This window comes from Lampetra fluviatilis, chromosome 26 (assembly GCF_964198595.1).
Source record: "Lampetra fluviatilis chromosome 26, kcLamFluv1.1, whole genome shotgun sequence".
In the NCBI taxonomy this organism is placed as follows: Eukaryota; Metazoa; Chordata; class Hyperoartia; order Petromyzontiformes; family Petromyzontidae; genus Lampetra; species Lampetra fluviatilis.
Window position 1 is genome coordinate 10,001,086 of NC_136300.1, and position 20,991 is coordinate 10,022,076.

General features: G+C 50.9%; 1 protein-coding gene across 1 annotated transcript in view; it reads right to left on the reverse strand.

Moving 5' to 3' along the window:
• The window catches only part of LOC144942067 (B-cadherin-like), a 43,547-nt gene that overhangs the window by 4,292 nt on the left and 18,264 nt on the right, over positions 1-20,991 (reverse strand). Inside the window, exons 3-12 of the mRNA XM_078868726.1 lie at positions 11,062-11,279; positions 10,093-10,230; positions 9,192-9,344; positions 8,149-8,293; positions 6,487-6,653; positions 4,185-4,316; positions 2,951-3,133; positions 2,201-2,445; positions 1,717-1,853; positions 117-347 (exon numbers count right to left, since the gene is read on the reverse strand). Coding sequence (XP_078724852.1) covers positions 117-347; positions 1,717-1,853; positions 2,201-2,445; positions 2,951-3,133; positions 4,185-4,316; positions 6,487-6,653; positions 8,149-8,293; positions 9,192-9,344; positions 10,093-10,230; positions 11,062-11,279 — 1,749 coding nt within the window. The remainder of the gene's footprint in view (positions 1-116; positions 348-1,716; positions 1,854-2,200; positions 2,446-2,950; positions 3,134-4,184; positions 4,317-6,486; positions 6,654-8,148; positions 8,294-9,191; positions 9,345-10,092; positions 10,231-11,061; positions 11,280-20,991) is intronic.

The following is a 20,991-nucleotide window of genomic DNA, read 5'->3' on the forward strand; positions in this document are numbered from 1 at the left end:
TTGGAATAGTTCAGACGGAGATACAACGCTAGGCGCCTTTTGACTTGCCAAGGCATTTAAGCAAGCGCCACCACAAAATGCACGCCATTATACCCTTGCGGCTTCGTAACCGTTACCGAATTGCTTGAGCGACCATGCCCTGGGCTGCCCGGGTTGCGTGAGGAGCTCGAAGATGTAGGGCCCCGTGTTGGGCGCCGCGTCGGCGTCAAACACCGTCAGGTTGACGGACTCCAGGTTGCGCCTCGCGCACACGACAATGGGCTGCGGCACGTCAAGCACCGGCGGGTTGTCGTTGATGTCCTTCAACGTCAAGAGCAGCGTGCCCGTTCCCGTGGCCGGAGGGGAACCTGACACATGGGACAGAGCAAGCGAGAGGAAAGATCATCAGGATTATCGTTACTAAGCGCCGCAGTAGAAATGGGCACCGATAAAAATGGTTTGTTTTCCGTAGTTATGAATTGGGTTTGTTTTTGAATGTTTCTATTTGTATGTACGTTGAACTTCTTTCGCACCGTACGTAGCCAACCGTGCTAATATCGGAGGTGCGGGGGAAGGACAACGAACTAAACACAGTTTCAACACTGCTGCTGCATACACAGTACATGGGTCGATTATGATTCTTATCAGTAGGTGGTTGGGGAGGGGGGAGGGCACTTGAGCAACCTTGTGAGGGCAAAAAGAGGAGACCTTAAATAAACTACGGGGTTAGAGTGGGACAGTTGCTAGAAAGCGGGACATAGCATTGACCGAGAGGTTCAATTGGGGAAAAAGGTGGGAAAATGGGATGCCGAGGAGCAAGACGGTTAGAGTCCGTTAAGGAAGACAGAAGGCGATTGGTGGAGAAGCGGAGGAGCAGACAGAACCTTGTGGAACTTTCTAGAAGGAATGGAGAGAGGATAAAAAAGGGGGTGTGGCAAGAGCACCAGAGAGTGTCTGGTGTGGGCAAGAATAAGTTTGCCTTGCCCGGGAATGACTCGTGTGGACCCCCTAAAACTTAAATGCACACCAGCCACATGGCCAATCGAGGTGTGGTGCAGGCTTGCCCAGTTTAAAACTCATTGCTGTGTTTTACAGGCAAGGGACATGTGAGAATTAAGGCAGGCATTGAAACTTTAGGTTATTTTTTTTACACTTTATTACTAAAAACTATTAAAGATTTTTTATTTTAACAGGTAAGGCCCACCAAGTTATACAGCTCTTTTTCAGAAGCGACCTGGCCGCAAATTATAGCTCAACAATGTGGATTATCACGTGGAAATTTATAGTAGCCAAATCATCTCAACACGTTTCTAAATGTGGAGGGGAAAAAAACGTAGGACCCAGAGAAAAATCCACGCAATCACTCCAAATATACAGGCATCAGGAGCGGGATCGAACCCACGACCCCCTGCATACCAGGCGAGGTAGTTAACATCTCGTCACCGACTGATAGAAGGTTCTAGGAGCAGTGGGCTTTAAAGCGTATATAAGGGATGGGGAGAGGAGAGGTCAGGGCCCATTGGAGATTTCCCTATGAGCCAAATGCTGTTGGTGTACATCTGGAACGTGTGAATAAAAGCCAACCTTCTGTAGCCCTCCTCACGTGTCCCAAACTCAACAATTTCACTAACTGGGGGCAAAATCTCCCCCCTACACCACCTTTCTGGGTACAGAGCTCGGTGCGTTTGTGGCGTTGACGCTGGGGACGTTGAAGTTCGCCTCTGCGCGAGCTCCTACCGTTGTCCTTGGCGAGGAAGGTGGCGGCGTAGACGCCGTTGGTCACCACCTCGCGATCCAGCCTGGCCACCGTCGTCACAGAGCCCGTGTCGGCGTCGACTGTCAGCCAGCCCCTTGGGTCGTTGTTGATGAAGTAGCTGTGACGTACAACAAATACAACGATGAAGAGCCCCCCTCGTGCATAGCCTTTTTATGAACTGCTGGGGGCAAAAGACCCGTGAGCGGGTGCCTACGATTGAGGCCGGCACTCCACAGGAGGGGGTGGTGTGGCCAATGCTCACGTTTACAGAGTGGTCGGTACGAGTTAAGGGTCGAGAAAACTAGGGTCGATCAAGCTTTCACAGAATGCCCCCCACCCCCTTCCCAGCTAAGTCTGAGCCACTGGTTGATGAATATCAGAGATCGAGGGTGAAAGTTTGAGAGGGGGGGGTGGTGGGTTGCGTGCGTGCGTGTGTGCGCCGCGCTTCACTGCGATGCACTGCACCTGATTTTCTGGTTCATTTCCTTGTCGGGGTCCTTGGCGGTGAGCACGGCTACGCTGTGGCCCACCGCGACGTCCTCCGACACGGTCACCTTCTTGACGAGCGGCGTGAACTCGGGGGCCTCGTTCACGTCCTCCACCACCACGGTGACGGTCGCCGTGCTCAGTTTGTCATTCGTCTGGAGTTCCACTTCGTTCTCGGCCCTCACCAACAGCTTCACCAATTTCGTCGTTTCGTAATCTAGGCCCTGGTGGGAGCAAGGAGTAGGGAAAGGAGGAGGGGGGGTCAAGAGGTCAGCATGGCCAATGCCACGGAGAGATTCTGCAGCAGTTGTAATGTCAGCATTTGTTATCCAAGGGCTGCTCTCTTACTCTCTCAACACCACCACCATCTGGATTTAAATCCTCACTGTGATTGCCAATATTTTAGTTCCATTCCAACACCTGTCTGGGTAACCTGCCCTCATCCATCCTGCACGCGGATGCCACCAATCACAGCCTCCTCTCTTTATCTCCGTCGGACTACCGATGTCCGTCGCCAGCGCTACTTCCTTGGGAAAGGATCTTTTCCCAAAACATTTAACACGTTAAAATCGCTTTCAGATAGACGGCAGTCCAAACGAAGGTGGTGGCATAGTACATGTGCACATCGATTATCCTTTATAGCGAATCGTGTTGGAATTGAGGCCCCTTCAGCTCCACAGGCACGGATAAGTGCCGACCCCCCCGCCCATCTCCCCCCAGGACATTCACCTTGACGACGGTGACGATGCCGTTGTTGGAGGCGTCTGTTGGGATTTGGAAGTTCCCCGTCTCGTTTCCGCTCACGGCAATGAAGCGGGCCGCCCAGGCCTTGGTGTGGGGGTCGTCGAGGTCGTTGACGGTGAGGGTGGTGCACGTGATGTCCACGGCGTTCTCCGGCACCCTGCAGTTGTACTGAACAGCCGCACAAAAACGCACTGAGGGTCGCCACCTAATCCTGGTTGTCTCAGGATCGACCCCCACCCTCTCTTTCTAAGACTTCCCGGGGGACATTTGTCATTTGCGCAATAATACTCCACTCAAGACAATGCATCAACATGTAGCTCACTCCCCCCTCCTGCATTGCCAGATACCCTCCTTCCCAAGATGTGTCCAAGTATTCTTGTACCTATGTATGTACAGCCATGGGTTCGATCCCAATTCTGACGTCTGTATATTTGGAATGTGCATGTTCTCCCCGTGGTCGCGTGAATTATTCTCTGGGGTCCTCCGTTTTCCCCCTCCACATTTAGAAACATGCATTTGGGAGTATGTGGCTGCTATACATTTCCACGCGATAAGCTTCTAAAAAATAGCTGTATAGTTCACTCAGTGGGCCTTGCCTGGTAAAATTAAAAAAAAATTTAGTTGTTTAGTTCATAGTTTATGTACGTAGCCAACCTTGCTAACCATGAGGTGGCAGCCCTAAGTGTTGACTGTGCGGTGCGATGCAGTGCAATGTGGTGATGCAGTGTGGTGCAGTGTGGTGCAGTGTGGTGCAGTGTGGTGCAGTGTGGTGCAGTGTGGTGCAGTGTGGTGCAGTGTGGTGCAGTGTGGTGCAGTGTGGTGCAGTGTGGTGCAGTGTAGTGTGGTGCAATGTGGTGATGTAGTGTGGTGCGGTGCAATGTAGTGGTGTAGTGCGGTGCAATGTAGTGGTGTAGTGGTGTCGTGTAGTGGTGTAGTGTGGTGCGGTGCAATGTAGTGGTGTAGTGTGGTGCGGTGCAATGTAGTGGTGTAGTGTGGTACAGTGTGGTGTTGTGCGGTGCAATGTAGTGGTGTAGTGTGGTGCTGTGCAATGTAGTGGTGTAGTGTGGTGCGGTGCAATGTAGTGGTGTAGTGTGGTGCGGTGCAATGTAGTGGTGTAGTGTGGTGCAATGTAGTGGTGTAGTGTGGTGCGGTGCAATGTAGTGGTGTAGTGTAGTGGTGTAGTGTGGTGTAGTGTGGTGAAGTGTGGTGCGGCGCTCACGATGGTCGGGTCGAAAATGGGCGGGTTGTCGTTGGCGTCGGTCACCGTGATGATGGCGGTTGCCGTGGCGGAGAGGCCCGTGCTGCCGTACCCATCGCTCGCCTCCACGATCAGCTTGTACGTCTTCGTCACCTGTGCCGACCGACCCATGGGTGCACATTTTACACGGTGCACTTCACATCAACGCCAAGCATCTCGAGAGCGTGAGATAATATTTGCACGTTTGGAATCTACAAAATAATTTCTTTCAAATAATAAAGCAATGTTCTGTTTACGTGACAAACCTTACTTATTGGCTGTGTCGGGTGGTGGCGGATTTAATGACAAATTTATATTTACGCGATCTAACCCAAAAAAAACTGTATTATGGATAATGTTGCTCGCAAAAGCCTACGCGTTAAACAAAGCAATGTACCCCTAGGCAATATTATTTTAAATGAAATAAAATCTATATTGTAATTAAGAGCAGTTTATAAGACAAGGAATAACATTGTATAAGCGGATACCCAGCATGCACCAGGTAGGTGCACTGAAGATCTGGGTCTTTAATAAACATTTAAACATATTGCATCCCTGCTCCTCTGGGGGTTACGAGGAGATATTTCTGCAGCTCTGGAGTCCGACGGTTAGAGGCACAACCGCCCAAAGGCAACCAAATCGACACCGTCCCTAGCCACGCCCCGTGAGCGAGCATGACACCCGTAAAAAAAAAGAAAAAAACATTCTAGAGACCACGGCCTGGCCGGTGCCGGCTAGGCCACGGCTCCGCTAGAGCCACGGCCTCTTTGCAATATGCAGACTGAGCAGCCGTTCTTAGCTCGGCGAGAAAGTTCAATCGGTGCAAGGCAACAAAAGTTGTGAATTGGAGAAAGCCACAAGGTGTCAACGTAGCTAACCGTGCTAATCAGGGGCGCAGGGGAAGGACAACAATGATCTAGCCACTGCCTCCCTCTTCCCCCCCCCCCCACAAACCCCCAAGCTGTCACCCTTTCTCACAGTGCCAAGAGGAGGGGAGCAAATTGTGAAGATATAACGCAACGTTACAAGCGACCAAATTAATTGTAGAAAAATGGGTTGAATGGTAACGTATTCTTTAAGTGTTAGGTGGCGAACTAGTGCACAAATTACTGTGCGTTTATTTTTTTAAAAACAGACTTAGGGTGGCTTTCAAAGCAGAATGAAGAATATTTAAAAATGTTTTTGAAGCTGAGAAACAAGTGTAGTGTACAGCAACAGCCAAGGACTCTGGCGGCGAACAAAACATGAGCTATATTTCAAAGGGTTGTAAAGACTATATAAGCTGGTGTGGTTTATCGGCAAAGCTGCAGTTGCTCAAGGGACAGCCACATCAGGACGTCTGCAGCCAGCTCACCTGGGACACAGATACTGGGCCCAAGCCAGGCCGGGATCGTGCGATGACGTGACAGGGCATGCAAATAAATGAGTGAAACGTTGCTTCTGCTTGGCAAAAACAAAGACCCCCCTTATAGCCTTTACATACTGTTAGGGCAAGTGCTGTTAGCGAGGACCTATGAAGGCCAGCACAGCACACGACGGGGTGGGGTGGCCAACACTATGCCAAGCCACCTTTGTCTCCCTAGTGGCGATGTTTACACACTGCACCAGGTACTCATTTGAGGCTGAGTAGACCTAGGGGAGGACCAGGACCGGTTCAGATAATCATCACGGATGTTGGCTATTAGCGGGAATTAAACTCGGGGCGCCGGGTTCGTAGCGCAGGATGCCAACCGCTACCCTACCGCTCTGCGTGGCGTTCACTCGTACACATGCACCTCGTCCATCACACGCTGCTATCCGCCCCACTACGTGACTATTTTTATTTTGGAACACACGCACGTGGTGATGCTATGGCTTTAATGACCAAATCACCTACATGCATTTCAATTATAAGAAAGCAGCATTTCTTTATTTCTTAGAGAAAATCCAAATCCGAGGGCCCAGGGGCTGCAACTGTGGCGAGATGTTAACTCCCTCGCCTGGAATGCAGGAGGTCGTGGGTTCGATCCCAACCCTGACACCTGTACATTTAAAATTTGTACGTTCTCCCCATAGTTGTGCGAAATCTTCTCCGGGTCCTCCACGTTTTTCCCAGCACATTTAGAAACATGCAGTTAAAGTATTTGGCTGGTATACGTTTCCACATGATAAGCCACTTCATTGGGCGATCAATTGTGGCCAGGTCACTGCCAAAAAACAGCTATGTAGCTCGGTGGGCCTTTTTCAGTAAAATAATAAAAAAACTGTTTAGTAATAATTTAGCTTAGTCAACTCCGGTACTCGCCTCTCTGTCGAGGCCGGACGCGAGGGTGCGGATGTTTCCGGTGGCCGTATTAATTGTGAACATCAGCGGAAGGGCCGGTTCCTGGCTCAGGATCTTGTACTTGAGGATGCCTCCGTCCTGGTTGGGGTCGTCCTTGTCGGTGGCGGTGACGTCCATCACAGACGTTGCTGTCGGAAGTGCACGGAGCGGAGCGCGCGTCACAACTCGGCCAAGCGTACAGAGTGGAGTGCAATGCGGGCACGCGTGGATACACATGGCACTGCCCGTTGACACGGGCTGCCGCATCGCAATACGATATGAATTTTTTACAAAAGGATGATTAGCACAAATAGTTTTTAAAGTAGCTTGCCTTTGTGTTTTGATTTTATTAAATTTTTTGGCTTTATTGTATTATGATTGTTTTTTTACTCTTGGTGTGTCAGTGTTTTGTGTTTCTAAAAAATAATTACCTCCGATGTAAACTGTTTTGAAATTATCAATTTGAAAGGTGCTTTATATAAATAACTGTACAATAAATTTTAGGGTTGCTGCGATGTTGATACTACGCCATATCGCACGATAAAGGGTCCATGCCATTCATAATGTCCATTTTTAAAATTAACATCTTATTGTAATAATCATGGCTAACTTTTCCCCCCAATAACCTAATAAAATAATAGGAATGCCATTTCACGAAAATAATGAAATTTCAGATTATAATGATCATCAAGGCCTATGGCAGAGGCTTGTGTTGCATTCACTGCATACAAATAACTTTCAAGTATTCTTCATTCGTTCTTAAAAGTACATCTAGGCATAGGAACAGGACGATACAAATGTAAGTTAAATACAATAACAATCTTATCAGAAACCACTCGATAAATTTCATAGCATGCATATCAGGACGTTTAATTTCATGACATGCCTTCCAGTATTTGGCTGCTGCTTTAAATTGCCACGTGAGAAGCCACTTCGTTGAGCTGTCATTTGTGGCCAGGTCGCTTCTGATAAGGAGCTACATCGCTCGGTAGAGCTGACCAGGTTTTGTTTAGAACCGGGCGATGGACTAGGGAGACGCAGATATTCTGTTTTGCTAGGGGAACACATTCCTGCGGAGGGAGCTGGTAGGAACGTTGGGTTGCTCGGTCAATGGCCAGGGTCAATGGCGGTGTGGTGTATTCCGCAAATATGCCCGACTGAGGGCAGGCACAAGCCGGCGTGAATAGGTTAAACGTTGAGTTTTATAAGGGCACCACGGGGTGACCAGCCCCTCCCCACCCAGCCCCACCCCTCTCACTCCCCACCCAGCCCCACCCTCCCCACCCAGCCCCTCCCCTCCCTCCCCACCCAGCCCCTCCCCACCCCACCCTCCCCACCCAGCCCCTCCCCACCCTCCCCTCTCTACCCAGCCCCACCCCTCCCATTTTTGGATGCACGACGGACGGACACAATAATCCCCTGTGGGCTGGTGTAACCAGGAGGTTCCTACCAGTAAAATTGGTTATATATTAGCTATATAGCTCAGTGGGCTTTACCTGGTAAAATGAAAAATAGTTGAGTATATTCATGTCACGTGGCATCTTTGAAATATTACATTGCAGCAACCCTACGTACGATACACAAAAGTGCCGCCACATCGTGGCAGCCATCCCCTGCCCTACAGGTCGAATTTGAGGTCCACACCTGGGAGGGATCCCTCGGGCACGGTGCCAAAGTACTCCGTCTCCGCGAACTGGGGGCGGTTGTCGTTTTGGTCGATGACGATGATCTGCAGGTCCACCGGGTCCTCCAGGTTGTTCCCATTTGAGTCGACCGCGTAGCCCTTGAGCTGCAAGGTTCGGAGAAACCGGCACGACAGTGTACGATTGGAAATGTATTTTGAACTTCTTTTGCACCATACGTAGCCAAACGCGCTAATCGGAGGTGCTGGGGAAGGACAATAAACTGAACACAGTTCTAAAGAAATTACTTTTCAATCTACAATAAAAAATGCATAGCAGAGCCATCATCACCATTATCGTCATTGGTTTTATGCTGGATTGAGGTCTCCTAAAGTTGTTGCCATCTCTAGCAATCTCACAGTGCAAAAATCTATCGAGCTCCTGCACATGAGCCGATCTCATTGCTCCTTGAGTGCACGACTCATGAATGTGTTGTGTCAATGAGCACTCGCTAACAGCAAATATTTCAACAGCCTATCGAGGTGAAAATAGGGACTTACGTGTGTGATGTGTCCGTATATGTATGCTGGGCTGCCTGTGTGCATCCATATGGGGAGTGATAGGTGCATTGGCACGATTATAGTGAAATGGGTTTGATCCTCAGTGATTACGATTGCCCTCTGTAGAGAAAGGCTCGTGAAGGACACGATTGGGCAGTTGGGGGCAGTCATGACCCCAGCAACAACGAAGGTCCAGAGGAGCGATTCTCACAACGAGCAGAGTGCCTGCCAGCTAAAACAAAACTATTGGACACAGTGGGAAGCACAGTCACTTCAGATATTCACCCTCTATCAACTGGCTCCGTCTCATGTGCAATCTTCCACTTCACGTGGCCTCACTGTGCGTACCTAGCACGGCACAAACGCCGTGGCGGTGTCACGGCCACCGAGTGGTGAATGGGTGGTGTGGCAGCTGCTTGTTTGGTGAATGAGAGGCCGGGCACGTGTTCCGGCTGTGGCAGCGTTTGTGCGTGCGCTCGAGCGAGCTCGCGTTTGCTCTGCGCACCATGTACATGTCGATCTCCTCACGGTCCAGAATCTTGTTCACGAACAACCATCCGGTGCCGGCCTCGATGAAGAAGACACCGATGGGAGCTTGGTCAGCTCCAGGCCCCGTGATGCTGTAATGAACGCCGGTCTTTACTTTGTCCGACTTGATCTGAAAACGCGCAGGTTTGCACGCGGGGAACGACAATCACGTCATTGGCGTTTTTGCTGCAGATATAGTTTTGGCGTCAATGAAACATCTGCACAGGGGCGTACGATGGACATTATATAAACAAATTTTACCAGGAAAGTCGAGAGTCGTGTCTCAACGACACGTGTTTCAAGAGGGTTTTTGGCTACATTGGGATAGTAAGGAAATCCCATTCACTTGCCTTTAGCTTCGTGCGTAAAGAAACCGAAGACCCCAGAGAAAACCCACGCTGCACGCAAAGGGAGATGGCACTCATATGGGAGAGAGACTCGGCTCAACACAAAGTGGTGCCCTGTACAACTGGGGGCAAAAGGGCCTTTGAGACACAGAGCACAAGGAGAGAGAGAGAGCCGCAAGTGAGCGACAGAGATGCACCGAGATACAGAGATGGGGGGGGGGGAAAGGGAACTTGAAGACACAGAAAGGTGTTTGGAGAGTGATAAGGGAAACAAAGAGAAAGCCAGACACATACAAAAAGACAAGGCGCAATTAGAAATATGGAGATTGTCTTTGCCACTGTGTGTCTGAGAGACACAAGATGACCGGACACAACGAAAGTTACAAAAGAAAGACATGGACAGAAACAGTGACGGACAGACTTTGGGGCCTGATTGAAGTCTGGGGGGGGGGGGGGGTCTCCGCACACGTGTCTCTTGTGTGTAAACGTTGGTGGTGGCGGTGCCAGATGCCGGGGCGTGGGAGGCCTTGCCTGCACGAGTTTTTGAGGCAGCTGCCCACGGTCGTTCTCGGTGATCCTGATGGGCGGGATGACCCACGCACGCTTGTGGCGCCGCTGGTTCCGGGACCCGGGGTCGGTTCTCCACGGCATCAGCACCAACGTGTCGTCCTGCACACGCACCGTCGCAAGCATCCACCCCACGCCCACAGCCGTTACCGTTAGAGAGCGCATATTAAGGCCGGAGTGGCGTACGAGGCGGTGGTGTTGCTAGCACCACGTCTGGCCGCCTTCATCTCTGCATTACCGACGTTCACATATATTGCATCAGATATGCATACAAGGGCGAGTTGAACCTAGGGAAGGCCCAGGCCCGATTGACAATTCACTTGACGCCGATGTTAGCCTTGGCCGGGAATCGAAAACAGTTTACCGGGTTCGGGCCGCAGTCGCATACCACCGCATCAATTGTGGGACCGTGTTCTCGGACTACTTTGTTATAAACGTGGTAAGAGTTGAGGTGAAAGCCAGATTTAGTGCTCTGGTCAGGGTTTAGCACAAGGGGTTGGCAAACAAAATAATAAGAGCCATGTTTTTACATAATCTGTTAAAAAAAACTCACTATTTCAAGAACCGCAATGCATTTGGTGAATACGACACGGTCCTTAATAAATACCATCACAAAGCAGTCCTTAAAGAGCCGCGTGCGGCTCCGTAGCCGCAAGTTGCTGACCACTGCCTATGGTAAACCGGACATTCGTGGTGAACTGGACTTTCGTGGTCAGGGGTCGGTGACCAAAATAACAGGAGCAGCTATTTTTTTTTATTTCAAGAGCCCGCACTGCAGTCCCTAAGGAGCAGTATGCGGCTCCGGAGCCGCAGGGTTGCCGACCCTGGTTTAGCACGAGGATTATTGTTAGAGCCAGGTTTAGAAATTAGGGTCTGGATTAGCACCAGCGTTCGCGGTAGAAAGCCATGTTTTGTCTATAGAATTGAGCGTACCTCATCGTGCATGTGCTTCTTGGCCTGCAGCTGCACCACGGTCCTCAGTGTCTGCCCCGTGCCAGGGTCGAGAGCTGTGACCTCGAACGCCGTGACCCCGGTCTTCAGGTGGAGCCGCTGTGCCGCGCGTACCGTGCCGTCCGACGTCACGGTGAAGCGGGGGTCGCCGACCTCCAGCAGTGTGCTTGCACTGTCGCCGCGGCACGCCGAGAATACCACTGTGGGAAGGAGGGCGCATTGGTGATCATTGCCGTCATCATCGTCGTCATCATCATCATCGTCGTCGTCGTCGTCATCGTCGTCATCGTCTGTAGCAGGAGCAACATCACCATCATTATTTTCATCACAATGTTCATCGCCAACAGCAGTATCTGCATCATAATCATCGTCATCACCACATTACTGCAGATTTATCGGTCCTTTTCTTTTATGAACGTAAAAGAAGTAGACAAAAAAAACGAAATTGAAATAAATATTCCCACCTTTCCAAAATGCCAGAGTTAAATCAGGTTCACCCGGTGCAGTGAGTCATGATCTCAGCCTGGTCACCAATGACTGCACGATTTTTTTCAAATACGAAATTGGTTTTGCACTCAATTCTGGCTAAATTCCAGCTCTGAGAATTATGCAACTCGTCCGACTGCCGTGTGACCATCTCTGGGGGGCGCCACGGTAGCGAGATGTTAACTACCTCGCCTGGCATGCAAGAGGTCATGGGTTCGATCCCGAACCTGATGCCAAAATATTTAGAGTTTGCATGTTCTCCCCGTGATCGCATGGATATTTTTCCAGGTCCTCTGTTTTTTCCCTCCACATTCAGAAACATGTGTATAGAGTAATTCATTGGCTGATATACATTTCAATATGACAAGCCACTTCGTTGAGCGATCATTTGTCACCAGGCTGCTTCTGAAAAAGAGCTACATAGCTCAGTAGGCCTGACCATGTTTTGTTTATAACTGGGCGGCGGACTGTGGAGACGCAGCGATTCTGTTTTGCGAGGGAGACCTGGTTCTCTCGTCAGCAGTGTTGCTTGCGTCCCAAGCTCACCGCTCACCACCAATGCATGGGAGCCCTGCTCGCGCTGCTGCGGAGCACGTGGGTGGCGGTTCTTAGCTTAAGCGAAGCCACCGTTAACTCTGCATGCATTATGTATACGGATCGTTGCGCGAGGGTGAAGGGCTTGGACCGTTCAGGACGTGGATGTTTCCGGATCAATATCTAACATTGCACTTAGAAGCAAAAAAACCCTCTTCCTCTGGAGTGCAATTAAATAAGAAATGTAGAATTTAGGGGCGGGGGGTTGTTATACTTTTTGTCGCGTTTCACTTTTCGTTAAAAGGCTGCCTTAAAAAAAAAATTCGTCGAGGGGAAAACCATCCAGCATCTGACCGTTTTGCAAACGCACCGTGCATATCCCGTGGGTACAGCGCATTGCATTGTGACTTTAGTCCCATGATGCTTTGTGGGGGTTAAAACATTTCACCTTGCCGGAGTGGGTTACTGTGTGGCCCGAATGCAGCTATGTTCTCCATTTCACAATTGTACTTCTCTTCCCGGCATTCCGAGCAAGGAATCTGCTCGTGGGCAGCTGCTGGGTGGATTGTTGCATAGTGGGACAGTGGTAGTGTTGGGGGTGCCGGCAGCGAGGGGAGGCCTTCATCTAGCAGTGGATCGACCGTGGCTAACGATGAAACTGCATTCCACATGTGCCTTAAAAGCATGACGTTTCATATCACAAGGATCAGGAGATAGAGGAACGTACGAGACTGGACGGGTGCCAACTCTCGCCCCCCCCCCCCCGCGAGGGTGCAGGTGAATCTGCTGGGTGGCACCAGCACTCGGTTTGCCTGGCATCTATCGCCATCTCTAACAAGCCCTTGCATCCATCCGTTGGGAGGTCACGCGTCTTCAACCTTGCCGCTAATGTTTAATGTAAATAAAACAATTTTTATTTTAAGCACGAGTCAGCTTTGTGGCACCAACCAACCACCAGCAGGAGCTTGCCCGTGGCTTTTCCAAGTCGTGCATAGCCCCGACTGAAGGCGCGGCAGCTTTGCGAGGGTCTCCACTGCCGCTTTCGCGGTTATTTTGTTTTCAGCTGGAAAACAAATTTATCGCAAACATTCACCCGAACTCCATACAGATCAGATATTTCATTCCATGGAACCACATCAATGGGCATCTCTGCAGGTAGAGGGGCTGTGTGTGTGTGTGTACACGTGTGCCCACCACAAGGGCTTAAAACCAGTCCGACGAGAAGGAAATACGCAACGTGGTGATTTTTCCCGATTGTAAGTGTGTGCGCTGTGCCGATACAGCAGGCGGAACCGACTACCGTGGCCAGCGCGCTCCCAGCCCGATCGATGGGTGAGACTGCTGCAGGCCAGAGGCAATCCAAACGGAGCACAGTGTGAGTTTATATTTTGTTGTTTTTTGTATGTATGTTGAACTTCTTTTGCACCGTAAGTAGACAACCGTGCTCATCGGAGGTGCGGGGAATCCGAGGTGCCACCGAGCCACATCCTGCACACCGACCAATATTCTGAAGTCTCATCAGAGATGTGAGATCCTAGGCTCGGGCAGGTGATCAGGGTGCTGTTCCGTGGTATGTATTTCATGGTTGCCGAGCACAAGGACAAAGCTCCACAACGCCAAGGGGCCAGCAACAAACAGCACTCCTCAAAGTACAAAAACCGAGTCGGCACGTTTCTTGAATTGAGCTGACAGAAACTTGGTAATGAGAGACGATGGGATAGAACTCCGGAGCAATGGAAGTAGAACGAGAACCAGGTTACTGCCCCGACCACGCAATGATTGGGGCTCGTAAATTTGGCAAACGGCGACGTCCACCTCGTAAACGAGTGCACGGAAGTCTCGTCGAGAAACGTTGCGGTGGGGACGAGCACGAGCGGTGATGCGCACTGCGGATGTCCCAGGGGATGGGTCACAAAGTCTGTGACGGACAACTCGATGTTTTGAATTCTCAAAGCTGGAATTTAGTCACCAAACTTTTACGGGACGGGTTTTTTCCATGCCATCACTGGTAGCCGGGCTGAGAACAAACTCACTCACTACACCTGAGAAGTCGTTTTAATCACAACTCGGTTTCATGTCAGTCTCTGGGTATTCGTGAGAGTCACTGGTAACCAGTCTGAGAGAGAACATGACCACATCACAATTGAGAACCCAGTTTACTCACTGGCAGCTGCCCGAACGCAGCATCTCACCCCCAGTGACTAAATGCGTCGGCAGTGTTTAACACTTTGTGTTTGTCGTGAAAACACGAAGGATGGAGCTATCGATTGCAACACTGGAGGAACACGAGAGCCAAAAAAAAGTCCCACCAGCTGTTGATTGCGACCGTTTTATTACTGGTTGAAAGGCCCATCTCAAAAAGCCCTCAATGGTCAAATGAGGGTAATGATGTCACCACAACCTCATCATTGTTTTCTTATGCTAGTTACTGGCAGTTTTTGAAAATGTAACCGTTTGGCCTCTCATTGCATTCCACAAATTTCCCCCTCACCCCACCCCCTCCCTTTGGTCGCCGACCTCTGGGTTCCACTCCAGTGCCTGGCCCGGGTGACTTAACCCCTCCTCCATAGGGCAAACGAGTCTCCCACCCTCGCCCCTCCTGATCGCATCCTCCTCTTCGTGATTACATCTCCGGCACGCTTTATTGCCACATTCCATTCAGAACTTCCAAGTCGCTAACTCTATCCATCAGCCGAGCATGGGCCACAAAAAACGGTCGTGGGGGGAGAGGAGACGCACGGTGGACTGCAACCGCTCGCACAAATTGCACCCGAAGTGTTCCTCGACACAGCTGAAGTCACAGGCCACGGCTCCTATGGTGCACAGCTAATTCCCCACCTTCGCTGTCCTTGAGTTGGTCAATTCATTTGATAAAAACGTTGATGTCTCATGGTGGTGAGATGTTGACTACCTTGCTCAGGATACAGGAGGTCATAGGTTATATCACAACCCGGACACCTGTAAATATTTAGAGTTTGCATGTTTTTCGTGTATTTTACTCCAGATCCTCCGGATTTGCACTCCATAATTAAAAAAATGCGTCTTCGTTGAGCTATAATTTGTGGCAAGGTCGCTTCTGAAAACGAGCTATATAGCTCGGTTGGCCTAAACTTATAAAATAAAACAAACATCTTGGTTCCGAGTGCATGGCCATCATATTGCTCCTCACACCCAATCACTCACCGATACCGCCATTCCTCATCAATAATTCGCAGACCGGTTGGCACTGGGCCTGGTGCGAGGATTAAATAACAGGGACCACACTCCCCTCCCCCCTGCCCTCCTCTGCATAGGTTAGCCCGGAGCCTTTGCTCCTTCCTGCCCTGTGGGTGCCGCTGCAGTTGCACCGCCTGTACAACCCACAACCCGACACAGCTGAGAGGCCCAGCCCCTGAGCGTGTGTGGACTCGATAGGAGACTGGAGACAAACCCGCGGGGCGACGCGCCGCCCACGTTCGCCTCCTGCCCTCGTGTCGGGTTTCGGGAGGGCCCATCTCTCTCTCTCGCGTCGCGTGATGAGCTCACGGCTACGGGGGGGGGGCACGGTTTCGACGCCGACACTCGCCCCCCCCCCGCTTTGTTCAACAGCATTTCTTACGCCTCGCGGGAGAAAACAAAAACCTCGGAGGAAAAAAAACACACAAACTCGCGCAGAGACACATGCGTGTCTCCGTGCTCGAGCGAGTGTGGGACAGTGCTCGTCTTCGTTGGTGGCCCCCCCCACCCCACACGCCACGAGTGGAAATTGCACATTCCTATGGCAGGGGGCTATACATTTCAAGTTCCTGCTTTAAAAAAAAGATTTTGGTATGGATGCCGGACCCCCCACCGCAACACTCCCTGCCCCCCCCAACAACACACCTTCACTAACACCGTGTTGACCAGCGTGGTGAAGTATGATCAAACGTCCACCGTCACTGCCAGTGTGAGGAGGCTTGCAGCCAGGCAGTGGATTTGACAACAGGTCGTCAGAAAAACACGATTTACGGGCCGCTTTGACGTTAAAATATTTTTACTTGCGAAAAACGCCGTGAGATGGAACATCTCGTTTGCAAGGGTGTCCGAGCTGTCAATTGCAAAGGAGACGTTTGGACGTCATGGACTCGGTTTACACAAAGGCTGCTACGACCACTGACACACAACCACTGCTGTAGCTCGTTTTTTTTTTATCCAACCTAGCGAAGGAGGTAAAAACGATGCACGGGCTAAGATTGTCCAACCCAGCTGGAACTTGGATCTCGTAACTTTGCAAAGAGCTGTAATCGTGGCGTCACTCAGCCTGAGGGGTGGGGGGGTAATTACACGAACTACAGTCGAGCGAATATTGTTTCGGACGCAAGCGGTGAAGCAGGTGTGTGGTGTTGGGGGGGGGGAGGATTGGCGGCCAAATGTCACACGTCGCATGGGCCTCGAGTGTTCCCACTAGAGTCCTCCACCGCGCTCAGGCGCTTGATAAATAAATAACAAGGAGCCCTCGCGTGGTTGACAATGCGTCTCGCGCGCGCGGGCGGCGGCGCATTGCGAGCTAAGCGGTGTGCTTCGCTCGGGCCACAGGACAATGGCTGGGATTTCAGGTGGTGATCCCCCCTCCCCCACCGCAGGGCGGAACGTGACATCTCCCATCCCATCGCACGCCACCGCAACACATCTGCGCCCCAGCGCATCCCATGGGGGTTCACATTGCAGCGCTGCGGTGGCGAGATGTTAAATATTGCGCCTGGTATGCACAGGATGTCGTGGGTTCGATCCCGACCCCAATACCTGTCCTGGAGTTTGCGTGTCTCACTCTCTCCCGCCGTGGTCGTGTGGATTTGTCTCGGGGTCTTACGGTTTTTCCCCTCCACATTTAGAATGAACATCACGCGTTTAGAGTGTTTGGCTGCTATAAATTTGCACGTGAAAAGCCACTTCGATGAGCCATCGCTTGTGGTCAGGTCACTTCTGAAAAAGAGCCACGTAGCTCAGTAGGCCCTACACCTGGTAAAATAAAGTGTTCGTGGGGTAGGTGTTGAATCCCCCCACCCCGTCGTCATCACATCCCCCCGTGATCCCATCGCAAGCCATCATCACAACGCACACCTCAACGAACCCCACCAAATCCACCGTCACGCCATCACCACGTGACATCAGGTCCCATCCTCACAAGGCGTTAGAAACCCAGCGCATAACGTCAGACCCTCTTCATACTCATCTGATGCCACGCACCACCACATCACCGCCCTTACATTCCATCAGAACCTTTCAAACACCCTCCCATCACGTCCCTTCCCATCCTATCAGATACCATGGCGTGGTCATAAACGTAAGTATAGTGGGGACAAAGGTGGCTGGGCGTGGTGCTGACCACGCCACCCCCCTCCATGCGTTGTTGACCTTAATAGGTGCTAGCCTAACGACAGTTGCCCCGTCCGTTTGTAAAGCTAAACTGGGTATCATTTTACTTATCTTAGGTGGTGTGCGTGCAATTGCGTTGTCGGTTTGTGTCGGTGTGTCTAGGCGTGCGCATGCGTAGACGTGGGATGAGATAAAACTAAGCCTCTCACATATGTTTTCCGTGAAGTCACCGCCACTTGGTAATGAATAGCATTATTGTTGTTGTTGTACGCACGTGCGTTTTGCCGTGCGTGTGAGTGTCTATACTACGATCTCCCATAAAGCCTTTCGGCCAAGTGCTGTTAGCGAGCACCGATTAAGGCTGGAGGAACGCACGAGGGGGCAATGTAGCTAACACCACGACCGCCCGTCCAGTGATGTTCATACGCCAAGCCATGGAAGGCCGAGTCGACCTAGGGGAGGCCCAGAACCAGTTCAGATATTTGCCACTGATGTTAGCTGTGGCTGGGAATCAAGCGTAGTTCGCCGAGTTCAAGGCACAGTGCGATAACCCTTATGCCACCGCTTCCCACAATTTCTATCAACTGAAAGCACTAATAAAATCTCACGTGCACGAGTCGATGATTTATTGCGAGCTTAGGAATCGATTAATCATGAAATGCCCACCAGTGGAATTGCTATTGCGTGTGCAGACTGTGGAACTGCACCTAGGCCGATGGGTCGGATGGGCCCAGGTGCTGCCAGGCCATGAAGATAAATGGAGTGGGCGCCTCATTTAAATTCTTGCAACAAGGGCCCATTGCTAACTGCACAATGCCACTGCTGCCGACCAAATACCCAGTAAACACGGAACGCTGTGCCAACCGTCAGTCCAATGGTTCCAACCCACTGGGTTGGCACTCGCCTCTTCTTCCCCTTTCGGGCGGCTGATGTAGATGCAGAACAACAACCAACATCTCCATAACAGGGTTTTTTTGGGTTAGATCGCGTAAATATATAAATGTATCGTTAAACCCGCCACCACCCGACACAGCCAACTACAATCTCGAATTCAGGTGTGGTGAAGCCCCAGACAAACGCATCAGGAGCAGCGGAATGCATCGCTGTGATGTCTCCTTGATGTTTGTGGATCGGGACATTGCGGGCCTCGCTTACAAGTGCTCGCGGTCTCGCCGCAAGGCCATCGGCAGGAACTCTGCGTGTGCCGTGGCAGGTGAATTGATGCACTGCATTCCCACGGATTCGGGTTCACATCCCAGCCATGATGGGAGGAGGGAGGGGGGTGGTCGCCTGTGGCTTTATTTGGGAATAAACGAGAGCCTTGGTTGGGGGGGAGGGGCTCCGGTGCAACATCGACAACACCACCACCTGCAACGTACGGGAGACAAAGGGCAGTGTGGGAGGTGGGGGCGTGGTGCTGGCTCGCCACTCACCCACCACAACCATCACCGGGCCATAAATGGCATGTTTGCTCAAAGCTGGTGGCTAAACACACACACAACCTGGCCAGAATACGACCCTTGTTCCTAGTATGCGCCCACTCGTGTGTGTGCGCATGTGCATTGACCCGACTGGTGGTGGTACAGTGTGGGGGGGAGAAACCTACACACACACCACAACGGCCAGCATTCACCATGAATGTGGTGTCACCACAGCGCTTGGTGCCAGCCTAAGTGCGCTTTGAAGCCAAGTGGGGTGTTGAAGGTTCGCTGCTGGAAGGAGGCTCCGATACACACACATTCATATAAAATGATAGATACATAGATTCAGCCGCATGGCAAAAAGGGTTAATCAATAACAACTCCAGGCCAATAACTTTATGAACATTTTAGGGGCGATTCCAGGTCAGCATTTAGAATCCTTGAGCGGGTTACTACCGGACGTGTATAACTTGGTAAGAACGATCTCGTGACATTTTTTTATGACTTTAGAAGATCGAGAAACATTGCGTGGCGGCTCAGTTTGGGGGGGGAGGGGTGGACTTCACTTTACGGAGCTGGCACCCCCCCTCTCACCTATACCCTCACCTCCCCGCCCCCACTCAGTCGCAAACCCACGCCTCCCATAGAAGTTGCACCTTGATCCCCCCCCCCACCACTGTATAGAGGAGGCCCTGGGGCTGATATTGGCTCCACCGCGCGGTCCGACCGGTTTGGCAAGAGCAGCCGCCGCCTCTCCACCACCAGCAGCCCACGGGGAGCGCGCCGCCAGACCTCACGAGGAGCTTGGCGCCGGATGTGGCGGTGCAAGGTCCAAAAAAATCCAATTCGTACCCAACGCCATTTGTTGTTTGGGTTTCTATAAACAAGTACAGGGTGGTCCAGGATGTCTTGTGACCCCCCCCACCCCAAATGAAATGATCCCTAACATCGTTTTCCTTTGCAGAAATCATTTATGTATGCAAATAAATCTTATTTTAAAAAATTGAATGGGGCGTCACAAGACACCTGGACCATATGGTAGAACTACTCACGAATCTAAATTCGATATTTATATTTCTTCCGTACAACGCTTCACCCCAATGGCTGGCGAAGGCCCATTCGTAGCGTTGACCAAACATCCCAATGCAGGACTCGCTTGAGACACAGCAGGGTAGCGGTGCGCATACAATGAAGCAAACATGCTCATGACGAGCTCTCTTAACTTCGCCATTAACTGCAAAAAAATATTTTATCCATTTCATGTGAATTCCAAGTTATTCATACGTGAATGAGCAGCAAATATTCGCGCTAGAATAACGGCAGTAATCCCACGTGACGTGGAAGGCAGATGTAGAGATTAAATTGGTGTCGATTAGAGAGAACAAATATTTAGATTGATTGATAACAAATCTTCAGCAGTTTAAAAAAAGAAAACTGACGTATGGACAAACAGTGATCTCCAAATCGATCACACGAGGCACCGTCACACAACGTATCCTGCACTTAAATATTGGCCGGAAAAAACCTAACATTAATAACAACTTGCATAACTTAATTCATAATCGATTTTGGTGCGAGGCCACGTCACGCTCTGGATCAAATACGTCAAAGGACCCTCCCGCCACCCGACAGAAATCTGAAATCGATCCAAACATTTAGAACCAGAGGTAACAACGACCCACTCTCAGACCTGCCAATAATAGCCTTTCCCTCCATTTTTGAAAAAAATTTGATTCACTCACTCTCCACAAACCCTTCTCCCCATCCCAAGAGATTCGCCCACATACAAGCAGCGAGACGCCGTTCGCGTATGAGCACACGGAGGTCACGGAGGTCACGCCGTTGGAGGGCATCCGACTCTGTGTCTGCATCCCGCACGCCACCAGCTCACCCTCAGCCGCTCGCTTATCGCCGGTTAATCAACAATGAATTTGCAAGAGGGTACCGTACCTTTGACTCAAGAGCCGATAAACACTAACAGAGATGGTGTTTGTGGGCTGTAAATGCAACGGCTGAAATGACGGATTATAGTTTTTTTTTGCTAGGTTCGTTTCTGCCCTTTCGCCAAATGCCATTTTAGATGGCCGCTGTCCACACGAGGAGTTACTCAAAGCGACACATCACGGGGTTGACGGTT